Below are 11,820 nucleotides of genomic sequence, written 5' to 3' on the forward strand. Positions count from 1 at the left end.
CAGAAAAGTGTCAAGACTAGAGGCACTTGTAATGGATCCTCCCCCCATTAGAGTTTAATTTTTAGTTTCATAATATTTCAGTTACATTCATGTAAATATATATATATACATTTTAAAATTATTAATTTAAGTTCAATAATTTCAGTTAATAACTATTATTTTTTAATGTATTTATAGAAAAATTAAAATGGTTAAAAGATAAAATAAAAATTAAAAATTAACTGAGCTAAGACTCAGTCAACTAATTTATTTTTAATTTAATATTATTTTATTTGCAACGTTAATTTAATTAGGGATAGATATGTTGAAGGATTGTTTTGTTGTTTCAAATTCCTTGTCTAAATTGATATTTGGAGGGATAGCAATTATCAAATGATACCGAAATGAAGGTACTATACCTAAGAGAACCTCAGTGAAGACCATAACACCAACTTGTAAACATGATGCTGGGCGACGTGACGACACAAATAGATTCGTTTCGATGCTTATTGAGTACCATTCGACGAAGAAAATATTACGATCCGTACATTCCATGTCCAAACGTCAAGTAGTTGTTGTAAATGCAATGAGTGGTTGGTTCCAATTGGTTAGATTAAAATAGCCTATGCTATATGATTGAAAATTTAAAAAAAAAAAAAAGGTCAAAAAGGAAAAAGTCTTAATGCAGCCCTCCTTATTAATAAGCTCACATTGCCGAGCACACCCAAAGAAAAGTAGCCAGCCAATCAGTGAGCCCCAAAAAATAAACATTGAGGAAATTTTGTCTTTTTCTTTTATAGAAGACGAGTCTTCCATCCATCATCCTACGTCTCACAGTTCATGCAACATTGTCTGCAACTGAAAGCCAAAAAAGAAGCTTCCTATCTCTCTCCTGTCTTTTTGACTATCAACATGATTTCTAATTAATAATAATAATAATAAAAGATTTTTCATCCACTATCACAACATTGTTTTCATAGAGAAAGAAAGAGGGTTGCATCAAAGAAATTGCAGACAGAATTTGTTTACGTCTTCACTTTTCATCCCTGAAAGCACTACTAAGCATATACCGCGTCTCATCTCTGTCTTTATATATATATATAAAGTTTCTTCTATATATCACCATAAACTTTTTCATTCCAATTCTCTGATTTCAACACTTAACAACGTCAAAGAAAGGGAAAAAAATGGATTATTACGGATACCCATCTCGTGTTTCTATGTCTTCAATTTCTTTGTTAGGGAATTTCACTGAAAAGGTTAAAGAATTTTGCAATTCCGCCCTTTCTGCCATTATTGGGAACATTTTCTCTGCCATCTTAACCTTCTTCTTTGCGTTGGGTTGGTTTCTTTTCTCTCTTTCCGTTTCATTGTTTCTTCAAAAGCTTTTGGATTTGATTCGTTACCTATTCATATTGGTTTTGCAATAAATTGAATTTGCCCTGTTGTTATAGCTTGAATGAATACGATAGTTCCTCTCTTTTTTATCATTATTTCTTTTAAATTTTACTTTTCCATTCATAATTTTATGGTAAGTTATATAATTTCGTCGTTTTTATTATATAGAGAATAAATCCAATTATGCTGTTTGATTTCATAGAATTTAACTTGTGGAACACTTTAATGCCTGAGGGTAACCATTTTTTCGCTCTAAGTATGGTGAAGATGGAGATTGATGACATTTGTATGTGCAGTGGGAACATTGTTAGGGGCCATGACGGGGGCATTGATAGGACAAGAGACGGAGAGTGGGTTCGTTCGAGGGGCTGCGGTTGGGGCAATATCTGGAGCAGTTTTCTCGATGGAAGTCTTCGAATCTTCTCTCCTTCTTTGGCAATCCGATGAATCCGGGATCGGATGTTTACTCTACTTGGTGAGCAGTTTTGTTCAGTATCATGGTTTTAACATTTACAGCTTTAGTTGCTAGTTCTTATGATAAATGGATACCTTTCTATTATGCAGATTGATGTGATTACAAGCCTTCTAAGTGGGAGACTTGTTCGTGAACGAATCGGTCCGGCTATGCTGAGTGCAGTCCAGAGTCAGGTGATATATATTATATATTCACTGCAAGATGATACTAGTTTTTCTGAGCTTCCATCAAAGGGGCAATATGCTTAAGATTTCGGTTTTCGTTCACTAGATGGGTGCTGCTGAGCCTGCAACAACATTCGCGGAGGTCCACAACATCTTCGACACCGGTAGTGCTAAAGGATTGGCCAGACATTTGGTTGAAAAAATCCCGAAGATGATAATCACAAACGGTAACAATGTGAATGCTTCCGGGGAGAAAGTTTCATGCTCAGTTTGCCTTCAGGTCTAGTTTCCTCGTAACCCTATTCTCAGAACTAGATGTCATTGATAAAGAGCTTATTTGATTGTCTTTTATGTGTTATATTATGCAGGACTTTCAGCTTGGAGAAACAGTGAGGAACTTGCCACAGTGCCATCACATATTCCACCAGCCGTGCATAGATAAGTGGCTGCTTTGTCATGGTTCTTGTCCATTGTGTAGAAGGGATATGTAATGTTATTATTGTAAACTAAACTAAACAATACGAGTTGAGAAGAGTTGTTTATATTTGATTTATAACATTGTTTACTTGCCAGGGCTTGTGTGTATTCTGATTTAGTTTATTAAATTCAAATGTTTGCGTACTCCTGTCTCTTTGTGTAGTGTCTACATACAGGGATCATATAAACATTTTGCTGAATCAACCCCTTTTTATAAGGTTTTGATGTAGTTAGATAGTAATTGGCGGCTATTATATACATACATATACCTTGCTGTGCCGTGTCCTGTTCTTCCTGTAAATGATTGGTGCAAACAGAGTGGTAGTGCATGAATACAATATGATGAGGGTGTACATATATATAGATGACACAAATAATATTATACACTTCAGTTCTCAAAGTCAAGAGGTTTCATTTTAGATTGAGATTTGACCTCCAGGTTTGTAATTGTAGTAATTTTCGATACGTAAAAGCTCTTATAGATCCAAGGCAAGTCTGAGGCTTTGATTCAGAATTCATATCCAAATGTATTTGTTAGTATGGTTTGTGATCGCTGCTTCTCCTCTGATACGGGGATAGCTGAAGTACGGACTTGTTATACATGATGACCTCCACCATGGGCACTATTCTGTCAAAGCTTAGGGAACACATGAGCCGCTATCTCTGATGGGCAAGTTATTCCAACGAGACAGTCATCACTTGTCACTTGCACACCTTACAACCGAAGTAGTGTTACATCGCCTACCTAGCTAGAACCCTTGAAGGGACCAGTTAGCCAATGAAAGACTGCCACGTGCCCCATTTTAACCCCCTCTCATCCTTGAGAGAGACGCACACTACCCTTCCTTCTTAATCCTTCCTCCTCCTACTACTCTGTGCTCACTCCACTAACCCTCTTACCTCCAAAATTGTACGGCTTTCAACCTATTAGGATGGACTGACTTTCAATCTCCGCTATAATCTTCTCCACCCCGACTCTTTGTATCAACAAGACTAAAATGATATATCATTTCTCTCACATATTTATTTATAATATATATATGTATGTACGATAATCCATTGCTTGTTCCATCCACTTCATCAATTTATATTTTCCAAATTTGGAGCCTTAAATCTGGACAATTGGGATTGTATGTTGTGAGTAATTAATTAAAACGTTAATTCAGATCCATCTTTGATCCGATACTCATCCACTGGCTAATGTGGTCCTAAGCGGGGAACTAATCCCGTCTACGAATAGCTTCAGTAACTTATTCCCAGGAATCATGCAGTACTTAAATTTAACATAAAGCAGAAAACAAAGATGAGGGAGGCTGGCATGGCAAGGCCCAAGGCTTTTGAGGAACTCAGAAAGTACGCTTAATTAATTTCTATCTTCAAATTTTATATTGTGGAATCTGATTTGTCTTTCAACACCCGAATCTCATAGGTTGTAGTGAAGGATCTGGGTCCTAGTCAAATTGTACCTCACCTCGTAAGTTAAAAATCAACTGGTTAAGTTGGTGCTAAAATCCTAAGACAACAACATTCTTGTTGCATTAAATTTGTAATAAGATGAGAATCAGAACATGCAAAATTATTAGTTTATTAATACGTACCACATCCATATCCACATATAAGTAACTAATCAAGGAGGAGAAGGGAGCCTCTCGAAGCAGGTCAGAACCGAGAAGGTGAAAAGCTAGAGGTCCAATGAATTGTGGTGCCTTTCTCAGGCTTCGTTTGGATGGGCGATTGACTGTGGTGCGGTGCGTTTAACTTACTTTTTATCTCATGCTACAGTATTGCTACAGTATCTAATCTCACCGCCACCGCTGTTTTTACACTAACCGCAGCTAAACGCACCGCCCATCCAAACTAACCCTCAGTCTTCCAAATTAGTGGATCAAGTGCTTAAACAGATTTGCCAGAAAACACGGGACAACATTAAGTAAGCTGCAAGCGGATTGATTCGGATTTGGGATTAACTTTAAACATTTTGATCGTGCTTTTTTTGCTGTCTACTTCTATCTTTAGTGAAAGTATTATAAATAAATTAATTTATGTACAATAAATTAGAAAATAAATTAATTTTTTTTAAAAATCATTTATTTTATTATAACTGATAAAATTCATATATTCTTCAAGTTAACATATAAAAATAAACTTTTAACCATAAAAATAAATAAAATTTTTATAAAAAATATATTTGCTCCTTAAAAGTTAACTTATCTAATTTTTTAATAAAAAATATAATCCAACTTACATCCATGATACTTTTAGTGACAACAGAAGCAATGCTATTTTACCTAGCAATTACCTCACAACACGGCCCACCACGGGCCACAACAAAATCCATTTTTTAAAATTCAGGACAGAATCCATGACATGACCCATCAGACATCTGGACAACAAAAGGGCATTTTGTCTTTATTCAAGTATCAAGCCACCCTAATTGAATCCTCCCAGCCAAAAATATAGCTTTTTTTTTCCTTTTAGGACATAGGTTTGGCTTCTCTCATAACTCCTCTCCTACCATGCCTAGGGATATTAAACAGGAAACCCAATGTCTCCACCTAACCTTTTTGTCTATTTCAAGAACAAAAAGCTACTAAAAAAAAAAGACCAAGAAAAAGGTAACGGATAATTCCACTAGTGCCCATTCCAGTCGGTGCCTACAAAGCTTCAACATTAAGTCAAATATTTATTGCAACACGTAACCAACAAGTCCAGGGAGTTCGATTTTCAGGGATGTCGACATAATTTACAAAACCCCCAAAAAACTCCAGAATTAGAGCAACCATAATACACAGAAATCAATGCTAGAAATGAGAGAGAATCTTTATTTTGTTACCTTCGCTGCTGTAGCTTCTTGATTCTTTCCCTTCCCAGCTCAAAGGGCTTACATAAACTAAATAAAATCTCTCTCTTAAAGTGTAACGTTGTACATAGAAAAAAATATACATCTCTCTCTTAAAATGTTACATTGTACAAAGAAAAAAAATATACATATAATAAATAAATGTTAATTAAAAGACTGCACCTTCTCCTTTCTTTGCTTATAACAACTGAAGGCATTACATAAGATAAGAGGACGACTCTTAGCTAGAAACAACAGTAGGAGTTGCTAACCTCGTTATCGACTGACATTAAGTCGGGCCACAGGGAGCCAGGGTTTTTGCACGCAGGTTAACTCCACCTCCTCTGAGGGACAATGAAGGGCTATTAGCTGAGCTGGCTTTGCTCACAAGATTTGAATCGAGAAATACAACTACAACCGTGATGTCATCATGGAAGTGCCGGCGTACGCCTCGCTCTATCTTCTTCAAATCTGTGTATCTCATTTCTCTCTTTTTAGCGGCTTCCAGCAAGGCAGCTTTCACAAGCCTCCTAGCGCTCCCCTGTGAGAAGAAGAATAAGCACAAAACAATCAATAACGATACTTATTTCCATGCTCCTCGACAAAAACATCACTATTGCAGCAAAAAAAGGGTTATGCATATGAATCCACAAGACTTTATACCTCTCTTATGTCATACAACAACAATCCCAATAACACACATGAGAATACAAACAAAATATGTGGGATTAGTTGCTAACAGCTCCATTCAATTATCTCTAAACCTAGTTTGTAAGATAGCACTTACTTTTTGTATTACATTTTCATGCATATATGTCACCATTGAATCAAGGACAAAATTGAACTGAAACTTCTAAAGCTAAGGTTCAGCCAATGCAATCAAGTATAATCAGTTGCTGAGGCACTATCACTCTAGTGGTACAAAATGAATGTTTGTCGAGCATTGATGTCACACTGAGTGGAACAACATATAGAAAGTTGAGAAAAATAAAATTAAAGATCTCAAAGCAGACACAACGGAAACTTCAAATTGCACTAGGACAATATTGCTTCAAGTTCACAGGAAGTCTCAACTCACTGAAAGAGTGCATAGATATGCCCAAATTTCACCAATTCAAACCAAAAACCACAAATCACGCAGTGAATAAGTAGATTATATACTTAATAGTAAAACCACACTAATTATCCATTAAGAGAAGTATATCTTACATTCCGAGGATGCTTTTGAACTATATCAACTGCATCCTGATTGCTGAGATGTTCCCAGAGACCATCAGAAGCAAATATGATAAACTGATCATAAGGTTGGAGTTCATGCATAGATATTGATGGTTCAGAGCTCAAAATTGGCTTTCTAAAAGTTTCACGAAGCCGAAACCTTTGATATAGAGGCTCCCTGTTGAATTCAGGCTTTTTAAGGTAAACATCACCAATGGATCTAGAAATCTGCAACAAGAAACTTTCGTTAATGTCCTAAGTGAATCAGGACACACAATATCCCAGAATATATATACACACACACATTATGCTGATTAATGGAAAATGAACTGAGAAACAAACTTGGTTAAAGATATAGCTTAACAAAATGAATGCTGTAAAGTCCAGCTTTTCACATGAACGATTTAAAAATAGAAAAGTTCTGCTTCCCTTAGAAGGTTAATTTCTTATTCAGTTAAATTTACCTTTAGTTCCTTCAATATGTCTATGGCATTTAACAATGTCAAGAAAATATAACTTTCATAGACACCGTTGTATGTCTATTACTAATATCCAAACAAAGAACATACCTGTATGAGGCCCTTTACTCGCCATACATTATGTTTTAAAACTACAATGTGTGAGTCATCAGGATGCAAAGAATGCATCTCCTGCCTGACAGACTCTATTCCTACATTATGCTCTGATGACAGCTGGATGGCTAGAACCTCCCCGGTTGCCTTGACACGCCTTCCCAGCACAGCACGAGAGTCACCAAGGTTAGCAATGTAAAGGGTCCCATTACAAACAACACCCACCAGGCAGCATGATCCCACAGCAGCAATCTGGGGCTTCATAGGCCACTGTTTTGCAACAACAGAGAAGAATCCCTCTTCTGTTGCTTGATATGCTTTCTTTATGACATCAACAGACATGGATTGCTGCTCCGTGGCAAACCCTGCAAAACGATATTATCAACTGAGTCACGAAGGCACCAACCAGATTCTCAACCTCCAATTTTGGCATAAAATGAACTTGTAGCATGTGTTAAATCGCTACCAACTGTTACTGGTTTCACGGTCTCTTACTCTTTAGATGCTGGAAGAGGTGATCATTGATATAACGCGACGTCTCAGGGCCACCATGACCGTCATATATTCCCACGAAGGTACCTAATGGACCAGACTCGAGAGTGCTCAAGGAGCCAGATTCAATCTGGCTTTGATCCTCGAGCAGATTGTTAGCCTGGACAACAGCCATAGAAAATTCACCATTCAAGTGCTGCCCTTTGTCTTTGTACCAAAGAAGCCCATCTTGTCGGCCTGCTGCATCCGAACCACGGTCTGAAGATGTCCGCCAGCAGTCCCTCAGAAAGTTGACCAACCTTGATAACATCCCTCATCTCACCAGGGCCAGCCTCCAATTCCTCCTTAACATCCAAAATTGGATGCAGCAAACCCACCTAAAAAAAAAAAAACCAATACTTGGAATCAATAAACTCCCACCACAGTCCTCTCCTGCACACCAAGAAAACATACACACCTGTTAAATTGAACAAATAGTAGCTGACAACTAAACGTCAAATCGATCCCTTGACGAAACCCCCCCCCCCAAAAAAAAAGAAAAGAAAAGATTAGAAAACAAATCTGCCAAAAGTGTAAAATGAAGGCGGGGGGGAATTAAGCTAATACTGCCAGTTAATAAATAAAAACAACAAAAACGACATCAGTTGTGGCCAAAAAGAAAAGCGAAGAACAAAACAGGAAAGTCAAATTTACCTTTACATTCCCAAAATTGAACAAAACAATAAAAATTGCACACAAGTAATTGCACAGCCTGAAATACTCAGTAACTAAATAAAATCATTAAAAAAAAGAATCATATCGAAAGAAAAAAACATCAATCACATAAAAATAAATAAAAACTCACAGTAGAATTCAGCTGTTTTATACTGTAGTACTCAGCTACTGAATGATAGCCGGTGAAATCGACGGAGATCTAAACAGAACAGAGCAATACATGTGGGTTTTCAAAGCTTTAGATCTATCTATACATCCATCAAATGAAAACTCCCAGATTCATAGGTTTTTTAATTTCATTTTGGGGCTTCCTTTTTTCCTTTCTTCCCTCTATTTTCTTTGCAAGTAAATACAAGAAGATAAGAGTGGGAGGAATTAAGAATCAGTGTGAAATAGAAAGTATATAAAATGAAACTGGGTGTTCGGTCTTTCTCCGTAGACGAAAGGCTTATATAAAAGAAAACGAACAAAGCAAAGCGATGGCTGAATGATGGGCATAGCCAGCAAATGAATACGGGCATTCATGGGCTCCACACACACACACACACACACACACACATATATATATAGGTCACGACAAATCCGCTAATGTTTTTAATTAAATTGCATTTGTTAATTATATAATATATAATTGAATTTTAGCATGTTTTAAAGAAATTTAATATGATATCGTATGCCCATTTATACGTATTTTCCATTGTCATAATTTTTGGGTCCATTCCATTCTTGGAATTATTCAGTATATTTTTATCGATATAATATATCCATATCCCCAATCCAGGTGACGGATAGGTGTCCAACTATTTTGAAAGCAAAGCCACGCGTGTGCATCCATTTTAATAGCCAAGTGGCAAACGTTGTGTGGATTAATATTATTTGTGATTTTCATATACGAAAAATAACAATAAATAATACTTACACGTGTGCTACGGCTGCTTGAATCTGAACAGCTCAATTATCAGATGACTCTTTCTGATTAATTGGAGTATCAATGTGTTTTGGTATAAAGATCATTACCGTTAATTGATTTAATCATGTATTCGGACCATTTAATTCATTGTACTTGACAAATAATTTTATTTTAAAAATCAATTTTTTTTCCATTTTTGTAAAAAGAAAAGTAGGCATATAAAAAGTCAAAGGTAACCAGGAAAGCGATTGGTCGAGCCACAAATTTCAGTCTACATAGACACGTGTAAGGTAGGTATTGTTTTTATTATTGACAATCACATTAATTCAATGGCTCTCAAATTTTAGTATTTTATTTTATTTTATTAACTGAAAGCCTCTCCAAACATTTAGGTGAAGCTGAAGGTCAACTTGTTTGGATGGCAGTTTGACCAAAATTGTAGATTTTTTTCATCACTTGCTTTAATGCACAAAAGCTGATCCTTGAAACCCCTATTTTGTTCGGATCAAGCTTTGCCTAAAAACTTGAAAACGAAAGACTTGGCATCCAAGTCCTCCCAATTCAAAGGATTCAATAACATGCTATGAATATAGAAGAATTCAAACAAGAAAGAGTGACCATATCTAATGCAAAAGTACAAAAAGAAAACTGGCATATGCATCAATAATAGAATACCAAGAGCGAGACTAACGAGTAACACTTGACAAGCCATTTTCCAATCATTTTCAGCATACGATCTTACTGAACTTCAGCTTGTACTTGAAGGCATAGTTCATTTGTGCTACAAAGAGTAATATAAATCGACAAATGTGTAGGTGAATTAAACATAATCATCTAGCTCCAGAGGAAGAAGTTTCCTGCAGCAGTCAAGTAAGAATGCACATAAATATGGCTGCTTAACAAAACTTATGCAGGCTAATCTAATGTTTCCCAATTACCTCAATTTGCTCATCGTTCAACATGATTTCTGCCAATTGAATGTTTCCACTAAGCCTAGCTGCCTTATCGGATGGTAGTAACGAAAAACCATCTAGAAGCTTCACACACTTGAGTCCCCATTTGACCATTAGGAACTCAATAAGATGATGGCCGCTGCAAGATTATTAGTCATAGTCAGTAGAAACAACTAAAGAACTTGATTTTAGAAAACAAGACAACAGTCGCCATCATAATTCTGCATTGAATCCTAGAAAATCTGGACCAGAATATATCAGAATACAAACGACACCGAGGAGAGAACTAGTACCTTCGATTATGATAAGTTGTTATGAAAACTGAGCCTGGATTACTTTGGAGCAGAAATGTTACAGTTGCAAAGAGGTCATCAAAGGCTTACCAACATAAGTCCGTCACCGTTTTGTTTCAGCATAAATCAAAGGAACTAGAACATCGTAAAGTAGTTTTATACCTTGTGCATCGTAAAGAACATCAGCCCCAAGAATAATTTTCGGGTGTAAACTAAATATGGATGCATCCCAAACTCCCCATGTCAATCCTAACACCTAAAAACAAAACTTAAATCCATGAAAAGCAATTCATAAGTACACCAGGCTGATATAAAGTAACAGCATATCCGAGCAATCAACATAAACCTTACTTCGCATTTCAGATTATTTAGTTCACAGACTCCTCTCATGTTCTCAAGCACCTGTATTTACATCAAACAATACATGTACATACTTCAGTGGCTCAATATCAAAAAGTAAAATATTAGTTGCAGTCATAATAATTCAGTTTAAGCAAAAGCAAATTTTAGGCTGATAAAAGGATTTATAATCAACATTAATTTCTACTAATGTTCCAAATTTTGGATAAAACTATCAATTTTCAACTCAGGGGCACTATATTTACAAGTAAAAGTAAGTAAATACTAAATACTACCTCCAATCTATTTGCATCGTCGGTAAGTGTGACATTGGAGCCAACTTTGGCAGCTACCAATCCAGGTAAGCAAGTTCCTGCACCGAGCTGCAAGAAAACACACATAAAAATTCTCGAGATACCAAAGCGAAAATTCGAATTTCTTATAAGAAATACCTCGACTACATTATTCCCGGAAAAGCGCAGTTTGTGTTGCCAAACATACTCGGCCAGTACGATACTACAAGGCCAAACGAATAAGCCATAGTCTTCTTTCATGTTCTGCTCATAATAAAAAAAAAAATTATACCCTAGTCCTTAAAGCTTCTACGTTTTTTTTTTTCCTTTCATAGAGTTTTATGAAAAAATTACTACCTCAACTATCGATATGGAGAAGGCGGTTTTCTCAGAATCGCCGAAAAAATGACGAGATATCGTCTTCATTAGTTGATTGGCCACGAATCTCTGTCTCTGCCGCCGTCGTCGTTGCCTCTGATAACGCCGCCGATTATATCTTTCTTCATATTATACTCCGTACATTTGAAATTTTAATGTAATATTGTGTAATTTTACTAAAGCGCAGCGTTTAACTAATCAGCGTGAGAATCTAGAAGCTGTAAACGGCAGAGATTAACGCATTAAACGAAAGAAGTAACCTCACAGATCTGTGGACACGTTGCACGCATAGTAAAATAGTTGCTTGGGCATTTTATTGGCTCTAC

General features: G+C 36.3%; 3 protein-coding genes across 11 annotated transcripts; 1 reads left to right on the forward strand and 2 right to left on the reverse strand.

Annotated features, from left to right (window-relative positions):
• The first annotated feature begins 834 nt into the window (after positions 1–834).
• LOC107922789 (NEP1-interacting protein 1) lies at positions 835–2,637 on the forward strand. The gene is made up of 5 exons (XM_016852959.2): positions 835–1,320; positions 1,674–1,852; positions 1,942–2,025; positions 2,123–2,296; positions 2,385–2,637. The coding sequence occupies exons 1-5, from the start codon at positions 1,167–1,169 to the stop codon at positions 2,505–2,507; spliced, it is 714 nt and encodes a 237-aa protein (XP_016708448.1). The 5' UTR covers positions 835–1,166; the 3' UTR covers positions 2,508–2,637.
• Positions 2,638–5,156: 2,519 nt separating this feature from the next.
• LOC107923979 (probable protein phosphatase 2C 60) lies at positions 5,157–8,908 on the reverse strand. 9 transcript variants are annotated; one of them, XM_016854208.2, is made up of 7 exons: positions 8,459–8,862; positions 8,308–8,365; positions 8,072–8,120; positions 7,618–7,991; positions 7,120–7,487; positions 6,542–6,778; positions 5,157–5,873 (listed from the first exon to the last, which is right to left on the reverse strand). In XM_016854208.2, the coding sequence occupies exons 4-7, from the start codon at positions 7,922–7,924 to the stop codon at positions 5,622–5,624; spliced, it is 1,164 nt and encodes a 387-aa protein (XP_016709697.1). In that variant the 5' UTR covers positions 7,925–7,991; positions 8,072–8,120; positions 8,308–8,365; positions 8,459–8,862; the 3' UTR covers positions 5,157–5,621. The 9 variants fall into 9 exon arrangements, with proteins under 9 accessions (XP_016709697.1, XP_016709696.1, XP_040936582.1 ...); XM_016854207.2 differs by having other exon boundaries at positions 8,308–8,381; XM_041080648.1 differs by lacking the exon at positions 8,072–8,120 and having other exon boundaries at positions 7,618–8,046; positions 8,308–8,381; positions 8,459–8,868.
• Positions 8,909–9,877: 969 nt separating this feature from the next.
• Positions 9,878–11,820, reverse strand: LOC107923981 (methyltransferase-like protein 23). The gene is made up of 8 exons (XM_016854213.2): positions 11,474–11,820; positions 11,276–11,380; positions 11,120–11,206; positions 10,836–10,886; positions 10,647–10,740; positions 10,485–10,569; positions 10,177–10,330; positions 9,878–10,095 (listed from the first exon to the last, which is right to left on the reverse strand). The coding sequence occupies exons 1-8, from the start codon at positions 11,540–11,542 to the stop codon at positions 10,069–10,071; spliced, it is 672 nt and encodes a 223-aa protein (XP_016709702.2). The 5' UTR covers positions 11,543–11,820; the 3' UTR covers positions 9,878–10,068.

The sequence above is a fragment of the Gossypium hirsutum genome, chromosome A11 (genome assembly GCF_007990345.1).
Source record: "Gossypium hirsutum isolate 1008001.06 chromosome A11, Gossypium_hirsutum_v2.1, whole genome shotgun sequence".
NCBI classification, from domain to species: domain Eukaryota; kingdom Viridiplantae; phylum Streptophyta; class Magnoliopsida; order Malvales; family Malvaceae; genus Gossypium; species Gossypium hirsutum.